This window comes from Spermophilus citellus, assembly GCF_964194105.1.
Source record: "Spermophilus citellus genome assembly, chromosome: 5".
In the NCBI taxonomy this organism is placed as follows: domain Eukaryota; kingdom Metazoa; phylum Chordata; class Mammalia; order Rodentia; family Sciuridae; genus Spermophilus; species Spermophilus citellus.
In genome coordinates this window covers 53,569,339-53,585,578 of record NC_138186.1, presented here as the reverse complement: position 1 = coordinate 53,585,578, position 16,240 = coordinate 53,569,339, and the positions used below count along the sequence as shown (strand labels likewise).

Below are 16,240 nucleotides of genomic sequence, written 5' to 3'. Positions count from 1 at the left end.
TACTAGCTTACGGGATGAAAAAGGCAACATCACAACAGACACTTCAGAAATACAGAAGATAATTAGAAATTATTTTGAAACCCTATACTCTAATAAAATAGAGGATAGTGAAGGCATCGATAAATTCCTTAAGGCATATGAGCTACCCAGATTGAGTCAGGATGATATAAACAACCTAAACAGACCAATATCAAGTGAGGAAATAGAAGAAGCCATCAAAAGACTACAAAACAAGAAAAGCCCAGGACCAGACAGATATACAGCAGAGTTTTACAAGAACTTTAAAGAAGAACTAATACCAATACTCTTCAATCTATTTCAGGAGGTAGAAAAAGAGGGAGTACTTCAAAATTCATTCTATACGGCCAACATCACCCTGATTCCCAAACCAGATAAAGACACTTCAAAGAAAGAAAACTTCACACCAATATCCCTAATAAATATAGATGCAAAAATCCTCAATAAAATTCTGGCAAATCGGATACAAAAACATATCAAAAAGATCATGCACCATGACCAAGTGGGATTCATCCCTGGGATGCAAGGCTGGTTCAATATACGGAAATCAATAAATGTAATTCACCACATCAATAGACTTAAAGATAAGAACCATATGATCATCTCGATAGATGCTGAAAAAGCCTTTGACAAAATACAGCATCCCTTTATGTTCAAAACTCTAGAAAAATTAGGGATAACAGGAAATTACCTCAACATGGTAAAAGCTATATACGCTAAGTCTCAGGCCAGCATCACTCTAAATGGAGAAAAATTGAAGGCATTCCCTTTAAAATCTGGAACAAGACAGGGATGCCTCTCTCACCACTTCTATTCAACATAGTTCTTGAAACACTAGCCAGAGCAATTAGATGAAAAAAATTAAAGGCATAAATATAGGAAAAGAAGAACTTAAATTAGCACTATTTGCCGATGACATGATCCTATACCTAGCAGACCCAAAAAGTTCAACCAAGAAACTTCTAGAACTAGTAAATGAATTCAGCAAAGGGGCAGGATATAAAATCAATACCAATAAATCAAAGGCATTCCTGTATATCAGTGACAAATTCTCTGAAATGGAAATGAGGACAACTACTCCATTCACAATATCCTCAAAAAAAAAAAAAAATACCTGGGAATCAACCTAACAAAAGAGGTGAAAGATCTATACAATGAAAACTACAGAAACCTGAAGAAAGAAATAGAAGAAGACCTTAGAAGATGGAAGGATTTACCTTACTTATGGATTGGTAGAATTAATATTATTAAGATGGCGATATTACCAAAAGCACTTTACAGATTCAATGCAATTCCCATCAAAATCCCAATGACATTCCTTTCAGAAATAGAAAAAGCAATCATGAAATTCATCTGGAAAAATAAGAGACCCAGAATAGCTAAAGTAATTCTAAGCAGGAAGAGTGAAATTGGTGGTATTGCAATTCCAGATTTTAAACTATACTGTAGAGCAACAGTAACAAAAACAGCATGGTACTCGTACCAAAATAGGCGGGTAGACCAATGGTACAGAATAGAAGACACAGAGACAAATCCACAAAATTACAACTACTTCATATTAGACAAAGGTGCTAAAAACATGCAATGGAGAAAGGATAGCATCTTCAACAAATGATGCTGGGAGAACTGGAAATCCATATGCAACAAAATGAAATTGAATCCCTTTCTCTCACCATGCATAAAAGTCAACTCAAAATGGATCAAGGAGCTAGGAATCAGACCAGAGAGACTGCATCTAATAGAAGATAAAGTTGGCCCTAATCTTCACCACGTGGGGGCAGGCCCCAAATTTCTTAATAAGACACCTATAGCACAAGAGTTAAAACCAAGAATCAACAATGGGACGAATTCAAACTAAAAAGTTTTTTCTCAGCAAGAGAAATAATATGTGAGGTGAATAGGGAGCCTACATCCTGGGAACAAATTTTTACCCCTCAAACATCAGATAGAGCTCTAATCTCTAGAGTATACAAAGAACTCAAAAAGTTAAACAACAAAAAAGCAAATAACCCAATCAACAAATGGGCCAAGGACTTGAACAGAAACTTCTCTCAGAAGAGGATATACAATCAATCAACAAATACATGAAAAAATGCTCACCATCTCTAGCAATCAGAGAAATGCAAATTAAAACTACTCTAAGATACCATCTCACTCCAATAAGAATGGCAGCCATTATGAAGTCAAACAACAATAAGTGCTGGCAAGGGTGCAGGGAAAAAAGTACACTCATACATTGCTGGTGGGACTGCAAATTGGTGCAGCCAATTTGGAAAGCAGTATGGAGAAAGTTGGGAATGGAACCACCATTTGACCCAGCTATTCCCCTTCTCAGACTATACCCAAAAGACCTAAAAAGAGCATACTACAGGGACACAGCCACAATGTTTATAGCAGCACAATTCACAATAGCTAGAATGTGGAACTAACCTAGATGCCCTTCAATAGATGAATGGATTAAAAAATGTGGCATTTATACACAATGGAATATTACTCAGCACTAAAAAATAACAAGATCATGGCATTTGCAGGCAAATGGATGTCATTAGAGCAGATTATGCTAAGTGAAGTTAGCCAATCCCTAAAAAACAAATGCCGAATGTATTCTCTGATATAAGGGGAGTGACTCAAAATGGGATAGGGAGGAAGAGCATGAGAAGAAGACTACCACTAAATAGGGAAGAGAAGTGAGAGGGAAAAAGAAGGAGAAAGGGAGTTGCACGGAAGATGGAAGGAGAACCTCATTGTTATACAGAATACATATATGATGTTGTGATGAGAAAAAGAAAAAAAAAGTGTGTCACATTAGATTGGATAGAGAGAGAGGAGGGGAGAGGAGGGGAGGAGTAGGGGGGATAGGAAGGGCAGCAGAATAGACATTATGATTGATGTATGTACATTCCATGTATGTATTATATGTCAAAACACATTCTGCTGTTATGTATGACTAAAAAAATAAAAACAAATCGTATGGTTAAAAAAAATCAATGTAATTTTTGTGCTATTAATGTGTTCATATCTTCCAGGTATACAAATCTGTAAGGTAGAAGCTTTAAAAGAGCATTTTATCAACTGGTGTTGTAAAGTTGTATGGTAATTTTAGGCTTAAAAGAAAAACATATTGGAGATTTATTTATATCATTTGATGTTCTATAACTGGACCTGTTATCAATAAGGTATGTAAAGTTTTATGTTACTTTTTACACTGAGGTACAATTTAAATCTATTTTTAAGTTAATGAGAGCCTAATCTATGTAAAAGTTAATATTGTAAAACACAAAAGTACTTTGCTACTTTTCTACAAAAGGTTAAAAGCTTTCAACCTTTCTTTAATTCATATTTTGGACGTGATATTATATTGTGTTAGCTAATATTCATGTGTACTTGAGCAACAATTTATGTAAGCTTTGTAAAATGATGTTTAAAAAGCAAAGATCAGCTTCAGAACTACAGCACTTTACTTAAGATTTATGAAGAGCCCCGCCTTACCTGAAATAAGGCTCTGTGTCCCATCTTATTAAATGTGAGAATGATTACGAAAGAAGTAGGCCAGATTTCAGTACATTTAAAGTTGTGTCCAAAAGCTGGCTTTTGTCAAGATTACTAGAATCTCAAACAGGGGATATAATGTATAACTCTGCCAAAGTTCAAGGTAGCTATTTCACGAACTAAATATGTTTTTACTCTTGTTTATTTTGTTTTGTAGTTTTCTTATAAATGATCTAAAGATTGCCTGTTAATGTTTTGCAGAGGTACTGCTTTAAGAATACACAACCTGGGTTAATTTAAGATAATGAGTTATCACCTACAGGATAGAGAGATAGACATTAAAGCCCAGTACTCTTAATATAAGGCTGTTGAAATTGATTTGATGAATGTTTAAGATTTAGAATTAAAGTTAAATTAAAAGGGCCAAGAAAACCAATATTTGGCTCTTGCCCTCTGAGTCAGTCTGAATACAGGAAACAGGGGACTTCTGTCAAGAGCTTTGCAACTCTGGGCCACATAACCTCCCGATCAGGGAGATTAATGAGACCACCAAAGAACAGAAAGCCAATCAATGCATTTGCTATGAAGAGGAGGGTCATTGGAGAAGGGAGACATCCCTGATGCTTCCAAGAGAAGCCACATGGTCAAGCAAGACCTGGACCCATCCTAGTGCAAATGGCACTAGCAGAACTGAGAAGCTGCTGTAAAGTTCCCCCAGGACTCCCATGGAAACTCAGCTGTTAACAATAGATAGAAACAAAAGTCAATTTGCTTCATCTTAAACACTTAGCAAAGACAGTTAAAACCAAAACACAGTTATTCTTGGGCATTTTAAATAATAATAATAATAATAATTAAATGTAACTTAAGGTATACACCTTGTGTTAGCCCCCAAGAATAAGTATGACTGGAGGCTACTTCTTAGGCAGGAATGCCTGATTACTATCAAAAGAAACTATATCAAGAAGAACTGCCAGAGTAGTTTTTAGTTTAAGGCCTACAGATATTCCTAACATACACATGTAGGCTTGGTGTTTGCTAGTATAATCATGCAGCCCCAAGTAACAAAATTAAAGGTTTCTCTATTAGACACAGAGATCATACTAGTAATAGGATTTTGCAAGATCAGATGACATTATTAAACTGTATCTTAATGGGGAAGGACATCTGTAACACTAAAAGTTAAAAGTTAAATGTTATGCTTTCAGTCCTGATAACTGGGGATGTTAAAGCCTGGTGAGGAAACTTTTATTTATACAGCGACATGTTCCAGCTGCTGCAACATTTATTCAGTACTCATGGTTTCTGTTTCTCTCATAGAAGCATCCATCCCCAGATGACTTTACAATCTGTTCTTCCCCAACCAGACTTCAAACTGAACTGACTTCTAAAAGGGAACTCTCGTCCCCCCACGTCCCCACATGTTCGACGCCCCCCTCTCAGCTTTGAAGCAGCTAGAACGAGCCATCGCCCCTTCTTACAGCAATAAGGTGTTCCTAAAATTAGAGGGGGGAATGAAGCCAGAAATAGACAGACAGTGTAGATAGGTAAATTAAGTCAGGTTGGATTTAGGAGGCCAATTTTGAGTGAGTCTGGGAAGTTGAAGACTGTCCCCTGAGGGTTACTGTTTACTCTACCAAGATGTAGAGCCTGCCCAAATAGACCCTCAACTGAGGGAACCATGATTGGTTCCCAAGTTTCCAGACAAAGGGGGAATAAGAAACTGATATGACTCCATTTTTGAGAAATCAGCCTCTACCTCAGAGCAAAGCCTGTCCAAGGAAGGGGACATGACCCTTGTCCTTGGAAAAACCCACAGAGCACTCTTAGGCACATACCCACCCTGCTGAGGTGTTTATCTACAAATAACAGGAGAGATCTGCAGCGCCAGGTGTCCCTGACTCAGTCAGGCTAGGTGAGGACCCATTGCAACCCCCTAGCAGCCACCAATCAGCATGAGACAGGGAAAATACCTGGGATGCCAGATGACTCCCCCAGTAGTTTATGGTGGTTGATAACATGTTGGGAAACCATATAGTTCAGCATGTACTCCCCTCATGGCTTAAACCAATCAGTTCAAACGAATCCCCCTCTTGTACTAACCAATCACCCCTACCCAACTTGTTCCCACCAGTGAATGTGCTAATCATGTTTTAGAGTTGTTTTATGATCTTCCTGCGGTGTGTGATGATTTGCTAAGAGATGCTATGATGTATGAGAAGTCCCTGCCTTCCCCAAAGAGTGTATAAAACTGCTGCAAACCCTGGGCTCAGGGCCTCTTAGCGTCACCAGTTGCTGTATGCACGGAGGACCGAGCTAGCTCACAATAAACGCCTCTTTGCTGCTTACATCGATCTTGGTCTCTGGTGGTCTTTTGGGGGTCCCGAACTTGAGCATAACACCCCCCACCACACACACACACACAAAGAATCAAAAACCAACCAACCAGCAAACATTCAGGGAGAAAGAGGATTCTGACTAATGAGATACTTATTTTCATTTAAATAAAAAAGACCTTTAACCTATTTATTCTACAAATCACAAGGCAATGTTGCCTGAACCTTGCCAGTGTCTTCTAGAAGTAGGCATAACCAAGAACTAATAGTTAATTCACTATGACTAACTGCCCACTGCAAATGTCTAGGAGTTCTATGTCTATGAAACAAAGTTAAGGCTGGAGGTGTGAGTCCGTGGTAGAACACGTGCTTAGCATGCTAGAGGTGGAGGGAGGGAGGGAAGAAGGAAAGGCGAGAGGGAGGGAGGAGAAAAGGAAGGAAGAAAATTTGTGAGTTCTTTCACATGTAAGCATAGCTTATTTTTTAGAATCTCACCTCAAATTATTTTTTAAAAGAAGTGGAGAAAGACAAGCATTTCTGCAAAGATATTCCTCAAGAAACAAAAGTTTAAATGTGTGATCTCCTGGAATAAGTCATGTCAGAGGCCTGGGTCTTCATCTTGACCACTAATTAGATTTATGTTTCCTAACTTTTTCATCTGAAAATGGGAAAAACGGGTGCTCCTCTTAACCCCAGTGTTGATAAAAAGTAATAGGTATGAAAAACATTCAAAAAAGTTTTTAAAGCTCTATGGAGCCAGGGGTGGTGGCACAGCCTGTGATACCAGTTACTCTGGAGACTGAGGTGGGAGGATCACAAACTCTAGGCCAGCCAGGGCAATTTAGCAAGTTCCTGTCTCAAAATAAAAACATAAATAAATTCAGCAGCCCTGGGTTTCATCTCCAGTATAAAAAAAAGAAGCTCTATGGAAATACAAAATTTTCTATGGGCCTAGGAACTTCAGAAGGCTCAGGAGGGTGGAAGGGTGGAAGAGAAAACAACCATTGCTCTCAAGTTGAGAAAGGCATGCCCTCAGGCATGATGGTACAGAGCCATGATATCTGCATCACACTTTAGGTTGATGAATGCATGCCCAACCACCCTCTGACATAAGTGTTTTCCTGTCTGCCTCAAGGCAAGGTGAGGGGTTGTGGGTGCAGGGAATTCAATGATCCTCATGGAACCTTACTCTTTCCCAATTGATGAAAAAAAAATTATTAATTTAATAATGCTCCAAATGGGAAACATGCCTACCCTCCCACTCTATAAAAATAAAAGAGCTCAGGAAATAAAATTCCAAAAAGACTAAATTGATTTTCACCCAATTCTTTCCAAAGCTACTTGTGGACCCCTCAAGGAAATTAAGGCAGGCACCCTGTCATGCTTCCAAACAATGTAGCTGTTAGTACTATAAGACCCAGTTTACTAACTTTCATCAAAGAAATTCAAGTCACCCCACTAATCTAAGTAAACTTTTATCAAACTACTAATTGTAGTACATAAAAGGCAGAAAATACAGCAGGTTTTAAAGATGCAAAAAAAAATACATAAAAATAATCAAATGGGTGATCGCTTTAGTGACACATATACTAAAACTGGAACAATTCAGAGAAGATTAGCATAGACCCTGTGCAAGGATGGCGCGCAAATTCATGAAGCATTCCATATTCTTAAGCACTTGCCTTGCAAGTGTGAGGCACTGGGTTTGATCCTCAGCACCACATAAAAAAATAAAGAAATGTGTCCACCTACAACTAATATATATATATATAAATAAAATAATCAAATGGGAGAAGTAGCCAAGTTGAATGAAATAAATTATAGGCAATCTTATAGAAGAATTTTATTCCTGTGAGCTTTACTCTTCTGTTGATTTAATGTGTTTTGATGACCATTAAAACTACACATTTTCAATCTGACTGAAAACGCTTAATTAGAACATTCTCAAATGGTTTCTGGGTGGCCACAGCTCAGGGATGATGAGGCTTAGAGGCCCTCACAAGCCCTGAGGGCCAAGTCATAGATCACATTTTCTCTTGGCTGCCCTCACTATTCTTGAAGTAGAGCCACTTCCCCAGAGAGCCTCCTAATTGCATAGACTCGGTTCCATTGACACCAGAGCAACTTCTGCTCAGATGAAGATGTAAGTTTTCATACTGAGATCTGGCATATCTGTGAGGCTCCAAGTCTCCAGCCTGATGGTGTGAGCATCTGCCACCTGCTCTGTTTGCAGACTAGAGATGCTGCAGAGGTATGGGCTAAGCTATAGGGGCAGCTAGTGGCCATGTGATGCCTGGCTACTCTACAATCTCCTTACAGAAGCAAGAGATAAATTACCTCCTGCAGAGCCTGGGCCAGCTGTTGCTTGAGATCTTCTTCTCCTTGGTCTTTATCCAAATCCTGCAAAGCCAAAACAAAATGAAAGGTTTTCCTATAAAAAAAAAAAGGGGGGAAAAACCCAACAAGGAGCAGAACCCATGAGCTAGTGTTGGAATCTGGAAATAACAGAGGTCAGTGAGCAGGCGGAAATCTCTTCACTCTCACCTAAAGCTTATGGCAGTAAAGGATTTGAGCAGTTATCCTCACAAACACTGCACACCTCAGGACTGTCAGCTTCAAGCCACCACTTGGGTGGTTCTGGAACAGTCCATGCCTCCTTCACTGGCTAATGCCAAGACACCCGAAAGGATATAAACTGAGAACTTCTGAATCTAAACTCAGACATAATGTCTAATGCTGGGACTCAGAAGTCTATCTTCTATGTTTTTTCCCTAAATTCTGGTCACCCTGTCTCCTCATTCGAGACCACTTTTTGCTTATAAACTAGTCTTCCTATCCCCCAGCATGAGCTTATGTTATATATTTCCTCCACCTGACGGTGTGAGCGTCCGCCAAGGCTGCGATAATGCAAGCCTTCCACAATCTCATTAACCTAGTCCAGCTTCTTCCAAAAGAACCTCTGGGCTCTTCCCTCCTTAAGAATTATCTACCCATTTAGTATGCCCACATGAAATTGTCGTCTGGTTTAGAAACTCAATGAAAACTGTTTTCCTATTATATTATGTGCATAATACATCTTGTCTCTTCAACAGGATGAATTACTTAATGGTAAAAACCATTTATTAAGCATTTTTTGCCCAGCAGAACTTCTTAGTGCCAGGCATCATGGTTACCCAAAAAACAAAAACAACAAAAAAATCTATGTGAACTTCTGAACAAGGAGCAGGGGTAGGCTAAATCCCCAGGGCTGGGTGGGCAGAGGGAAATGCAGCTAGGACTATATACACTTTGCTTTGAGCTATTAATACACGACCCCTGGAGAAATTCTCTAAACCAGGTTTTTTCACCTTTTGTTAACATTTGGCTACAGGAATAGGTTTTGCACCTATACCTTGATGCATACAGAGTGGCCACAAATATTAACAGTAACTGTGCAGGATGTAGCTCAGTGGTAGAGTGCTTACCTAGCATGAGTGAGGTCCTGGGTTTAATCCCCACCATCACAAAACAAAGAGTAATTCTTATTCCTGAACACATTATCCCTTCAAGAGGGTTCTGATCTAGTGAAGGTTTGAAACACTAAATACGTAGAGATAAAACACCCTTTATTAATCTAAAGAACTAGTCTAGGCTAGATAAGGGAAACAAAAAGGTACACACATGCAACAGTATATACCCTAAAAAGAGCTTCATTTTTTAAAAAATATTTTTTTAGTTATACATGGACATCTTTACTTTATTTATTTTTATGTGGTGCTGAGGATCGAACCCAGTGCCTCACATGTTTGAGGCAAGCGCTCAGCCACTGAGCCTCAGCCCCAGCCCTAAAAAAGAGCTTCTTAATCCATGTTCTCTGCTACTATTAGCCAGCTTAAAGGGATAACAGAAATTAGAATGAAATTTATAAATTGTTCAGAAATAAGCCAGTTGTTCTTCCTTGCCCTGAGCAACCTAAGCAAAAATAAAAGCTTATTCACTTCAGTTGTGATTGGTCCTTCTTATTTCTAAGTCAACAACGGAGAATTCTTGACATTCAACGATACCTGAGCAAATGGGTGGGAGTAATGTGTGGTTCCTGCCAGATGGGAACTGACATTTTGAGTAGGAACAGAATCAGGTTTGCCTAAAGCTTGTGGAAAAGCTTGTCATCTAAGCAAATGATTCAGGCATGGAAACACATTTAGCATTATTTTGACACCACCAAGACAGTCATCCCAGTAAAGGAAAGTAAGTGGCTTATCATTTCAACATAATACCAGAGACATGGTGTCCCTGCCCTCTGCATGCTGGATGCTCAAGACTGAAACAAAAACATTTTCTGTTTATCTAGCCTCTGACCTCTTAGGTTAGCTACAGAGTGGACTCATCCTCAGAGCTAACAAACTGTCAGGTACAAGGGCAGAGTAACCAGCTGACCTACTGCCTTGCAGCTAAGTGATTTGGCTTTGATCATTGCGCAAAGACAGATAAGTCGTGAGGTCAACTCTTGGCTTAATTGGAGTGGAATGTGGTTTTGTGCTATCCTGACCTTCATCCAACTTCTTCACCTGACAGTGGCTCTGAGATACCTTGGCTTGTATCCTGAGATCAGTTATGCTCTAGCTGGCTCTTTCAGTCATCGTACCCCATATCTTGACACCTCCCAAGTCTGGCTCCTGGTCAGCATGCTCAAACTTTAACCCCCTTCTCAACTTTCTTCTCCCATTCTATCTCCTGTTTCTGGTACTCAAACATTTGGTCTCTGGACCAGAAATAGACAGCTCTAGATAGAGGTTCCCAAAGTAACAGCCCACTGATGGGCAAGCTTGCCTTCCCTTCAGTGTGTACCTGGAGATGCTGCTCCTCTTCCTGGAAAGTCTTTTCTAGTTGCTCTACTCTTGCCTGCTGCTGAGCCTGCTCCGCATACAGCTGGGATTGTAAGTCCTGCAGTTCCTGCTCCATTTTCATTATTTTCTTTGAGCTCCCCTTTTGGGTTTGCCTTTTCACATTCAGAACAGCAACTTGTTTTTCCTGCATCTGCGTTTTCAGCTTCAGAATCCTGGACATGGTCACCTTAAACAGCTCTAAGCTGCTCTGAGATGCTGAAGGATTTGAGGCTTTCTGCTTCTTTTGATGAAGCTCCATGACTTTGGGAGGGCCAGGGCAAATACTAGCCCCTGGGGTCTTCTCATGTGCTTCAAGAGAAGTCAACTTAGGATCCAAATATTCAGAGGGTTCACCTTTCCCATGTGACTTCAGTGGCTGACCAGGTTCACATGACACTTTACTTATTTTGGATTTCAAATTTGAAGGGCCTTCAGCTGCAAGACCCTCCAATTCATCTAAACTAAATTTCCTTTTAGTTCTCAAGTCCTTATTTTTTTCATTCATCCGGTCACTCTTTGGGGACAGATAGGGATAAATTTTCTCCCATTCTTCTTCAGTAACTTCATATTCATACTCTGCATTCTCCTTATTTTCCAGAGGCACCCCAAGCTGGATGTGGTCTCCCTTATGGATGAAATAAAGCTTTAATGGTTCCAGGCGCTCTCTGTTCAACCAAACACCATTCAGACTCTGGGGAAAGGGAAAGAAAGATGAAGTAAGTTTCCTGGTTTTGCTCTTCTTTTATATATATTTAGTTATCAATGGAGCTTTATTTTATTTATTTATATGTGGTGCTGAGAATCGAACCCAGTGCCTTACATATACTAGGCAGACACTTTACTACTAAGCCACAACCCCAGCCCAGTTTTGTTCTTCTTAATGAAATTTCTCACCTGCTGCTGCAAAACCTTCTGCCTTTTCAGAACAAACACCCTTGAGAACAAATAGAAAAGAAAGGTCCATAAACCACCATCCTTAGAAACAGCATTCTTCAAACAGTGCTTTGGCTTTTTACCCATATTTCACATTCATGCCTCCACTGAGAACTGCCTGGAAAACAGGCAAGAATCACCTTATTATTGGTGGATGAATTGCTCAAACACATGCAATAGCACTAAAGGAAACTGAAACTGAATTGTTCTTATTGACCTAAACTGCAGGCAATAGCCCAAGAATGGAAAAATTGCTATTAACGAAGAAAGCGTCATCTAATAGTGAAGTCCACAAGGCCGGCTTGGCCAGGAATGCTGCTCAAGTACCGTTTCTGAAGTGATGCCTCAACACAATGAACAAAGCACTTCTCAATATGCATAAACGAAAAAAAGAATACCAATGCTCTGTACTAGGATCAAACTGTAGGTGGGATCTGGTCTAATTAATACCAACTAAGGCCCATAGTGGTTAAGTGCTAGAGCTCTGGACCCAGGCTTGGGCCCAGAGCCTGAAGCAACACCTTGGGCTTATTAACTGTATGTCCTTTCAGCAATTTATTTAACTTCTCTGTGCCTCAATTTTGTCTGTAAAATAGGGATGGTAAGGAACAAGTAAGATAATATGCATAAAACATTATTATATGTGTTTAAGTATAAAGTAAATGCTTGATGTTTACTTGTCTGGTTTTAATGAAGTGTAAAGGTCAAGAATTTGGGGGTGGGGTGGGGGTGGCTAAGTGGTGGAGCACTTGCCTAGCATGCATGAGGCACTGAGTTCGATTCTTAGCACCACACAAATAAATAAATAAATAAGGTCCATCAACAACTAACTAACTAAATAAAAAACAACATGGAACCTGAGGCTGGGGTTGTGGCTCAGTGGTAGAACACTTGCCTGGAATGTGTGAGACTGGGTTCAATTCTCAGCACCATATATAAATAAATATAGTAAAGGTCCATCAACAACAACAACAACAAAAATTACCAAAAAAAAAAAAAAAAAAAAAAGGAACCTAGGTACATGTACAAATATGTAACAACAAATCCCATCATCAACTACAACTATAATGGACCAACATAATCATAATTATTATTTGCTAATTACCAATAAAATAAAATAAAAATAAAAATTAAAAAATTACAACTAAAATAAAATAAAAATAAAGAAAAGGAAAAAGAATATGGAACCTGGGGGCTGGGGATGTAGCTCTGTAATAGAGTGCTTGCCTTGAAATCACAAGGACCTGGGTTCGATCCCCAGCACCATGAAAAAAAAAAAAGGAGCATGGACCCTGCACCTGGAGTCAGGCTGCCTGGATTTATAATCTGTCTCTATCACTTACCAACTGTATGACCTTGAGCAGATTTCTTGCCTCTTTATGGACCATTTACTTGCATCTATAAAATGGGGAATAATAACAGTCTCTCCCTCATGATCTTTTTGTGAATTTGACGAGTTAATGTGCAGTTAGAACAGTACCTAGTCTGTGGCATTTTATAAATGTTCACTATTATTATATCCTGGCTCAACTGATTTATTAAGTCACTCCAATTCTAAGCTCCACATCTTACAAGGTAAATACATCAAGTGCAAAGGCAGAACATTTTTTTTTTTTTTTTTTGTACTGAGGATTAAACCCAGGGGTACCAAGGTATATATGCCTAGACCTTTATTTTATTTTTTAATTTTGAGACATTGTCTCACTAAGTTGCTGAAGCTGGCCTCAAACTTGCAATCCTCCCATCTTAGACTCCCAAGACGCTGGAATTACAGGTGTGTATCACCATGCCCATCTGAAAACTTTTAGCAGCTGACTACAGAAAGAATAACCCGAGGGCACAAACAGGTGTGGGATTACATGGCACAACCTATAAATGCAAAGGAATATCACGTGAAGCTGGAGTGTTAAATGGAAATGATAGGTCCAAGCTAAGGGATGCTAAACAGAAATGATAGGTCCACAAATAGATCTGAAACAAATGTAGGCTTTAGAGTTAACAGATATTGGTAGTCATTTTAACCCATATCAAGGACTTGACTTTAGGGGAGAGGCCAAAGATGAAACTCACTTCTGAACTGAGACTAAGACTTACGTTGGGGTTTGGGGATGTGACTCAGTGGTAGAGTGCTTGCCTAGCATGTCCAAGGTTCTAGGTTAGATCCCCAGCATTGGAGAAGGGAAAAACTTATCTTTATACTAGCAACTACAGCTGCTTTCTTTTCAGCCAGAAAAAAAAAATCCCTGATCAACCTGAATATGACAGAGGGCTTCACCACAAGGCACAGAGGATGAATGGGGAATAGAGATTGGATCTTAGCCATGGTTTGGTATTAGGCCTCTATTTCTGGCTTTTTCTATAGTATTTAGCTTGAGCAGAATATATATGTGTGTGTATATACATACATACATACATACATACATACATACATACATAAATGCTAGTCAACCCACTTCCTTGGGCCTAACATGGCTCACCTGGCAACTTTCCCCCATTCTTCTACTCAGCCTAGGGGAATGATAAGTCCTGCTGACTCTGCATCAACACATAGGGAAAAAACAAAGGATGGGGATGGAGCCAGAACAATCCATTTGAGAACAATTTTAAAACATAACAGTTGATTTTAGATTACACATAGGAAAAAGGTCTCAGGCAAAGTAACGTGACATAGGGGGCCACCGGATGCCTGTATATAGAATTTAAGAAAAGTCTTAAAAAGTAGCATAAATAGGTTATAGAAGCTCCAGGCTAGAAGGAACAAGCAACCTTTAAGAAATTGAAGCAAACTTTTGAGATGTCTTGCAGCCTTCCACTGGATTCTCTGCATTAACCCGTCTCCTACAGGGTTCTTTTGGCCTGCAAAATAAGTTCTCAAAAATTTCCCAATACATTTTATCCTTGGATCCCTCTGTTTAACCATTCATCACTTCCTGGTGACACCTAGTGGTATAATTTGAACCACAGCTCTGAGTCAGGTCTGTTCCAAAGGTGACTACAAAATGATGAAAAAACTATGACTGGATTAGGACAGTCAAGCCTTGCCCAGGAATATGGTCACGAATACAATGGTTTAAATAAATCATGCTTTGTTCAAGGATTTTCTAATGTTGGTTTTCATAGTCACCAGCTTGGACAAGATCCAGCAGCAGCAAAATTATAACCAGAGGAAAAACCTGCCTGAAGTCTTTCAGCCACCCTGCAGTCTCCAAGCCATCAATGGCAAAAAAAGATGGGATAGGGCACACCCCCGAGACACGTTACTTCACCCAAAGCTCAATCTCTATCCAGCTACTTTTAAACAATTGTAAAAAACAGTGAAAACCCAAAGCCCCAAGGCAATGTTTTCTTGGAGTTTTCTAGATGAGTTTGGCATCTTTCACTTAGCATAATGGCTCTGAGATTTCTCCATGTTGCTGCATTATCAGGAGTTTATAGTTTTTTACTGCTGAGTAGTATTGAGTGTATGAGTAACTAGAATTCAGCCATTCCCTAGTTGTTTTTCCAGTTTTTGATGATTATGAATAAAATCACCTTAACATTCATGTACAAGTTGCTATGAGAGGATAAATTTTTGTTAATCTCTGATAAATATTTTAGAAATAGGAAACTAGATAAACTCTTTATAAAAAAATCACCAAAGAATTTTTTGGTTTTTTGTTTTGTTTTATTTTTAGGTTGAAGATGGAACCCGGGGGTGCTTTATCACGGAGCTAAATCCCCCCAATTTTTATTTTTTCTTTGGAGACGGGGTCTTACTCATTTACTTAGGGCCTCACTAATTTGCAGAGGCTGGCCTCAAACTTGCAATCCTCCTTTCTCAGCTTCCTGAGTCACTGGGATTACAGGTGTGTGTCACCACAGCCCGCCATCAGTGTTTTTTGAAGTGGAGCTACTATTTTATATTCCTACTTGCAATGTATAAGAGTTCCAGTTACTCAGCATGCTCGCCAGAACTTGATACTGAGTTTTATTTTAGAAATCCTAAAAGGTGTGCATTGGTCAATATTTTGTGAAGTAATTTTTAGCTGGGGATGTAATTCAGTGACAGAGCACTTGCCTAGCATGCATGAGGCCCTGAGTTCAAACCCCAGTATTCCAAAAAAATCCAAATGAATAATTAAATAAATAAGTCTTTAATAAAAGTACAACATACAGGCATAAAAGTGCACAAATCATAAATGTATAACTAAATAACTAATTACAGAGTAAATATATCTTTTATAACAACCATGAAATAAAAAAAAAATTATAGGCATTCCAGAGACTTCTACTATTTGGACATCCAAGCCTCCAAAACCATTTACTATCCAGAACTCTGTCTGGATCAGTCAAGATCCATTTGCAGGTAAGGAAATGGAGGAAAGGTTTCCTGTAGGAAGACTTCCTGTGCCAAAGGAAGTGAATCATAAGAAGAGACCAACACTATCTCCCTGACTCCACTGGGCAGCAATGAATTCCACTCCCCAAGTACCAGTTACCTCCACTTTTCTTTTTCTTTTTTTTTTTTTTTTTCACCTTTTTTCTTTTGAGACAGGGTCTCGCTAAGTTGCTGAGATGGCTTTGAACTTGTGATCCTCCTGCCTCAGCCTCCCCCTAGCA

General features: G+C 39.2%; 1 protein-coding gene across 3 annotated transcripts in view; it reads right to left on the bottom strand.

The window, feature by feature from the left end:
* The window catches only part of RNF8 (ring finger protein 8), a 46,509-nt gene that overhangs the window by 15,079 nt on the left and 15,190 nt on the right, over window positions 1-16,240 (bottom strand). For all 3 annotated transcript variants that reach the window (XM_081293642.1, XM_081293644.1, XM_081293643.1), the window contains exons 3-4: window positions 10,671-11,399; window positions 8,181-8,243 (exon numbers count right to left, since the gene is read on the bottom strand). In XM_081293642.1, the coding sequence (XP_081149768.1) occupies window positions 8,181-8,243; window positions 10,671-11,399 (792 nt within the window). The remainder of the gene's footprint in view (window positions 1-8,180; window positions 8,244-10,670; window positions 11,400-16,240) is intronic.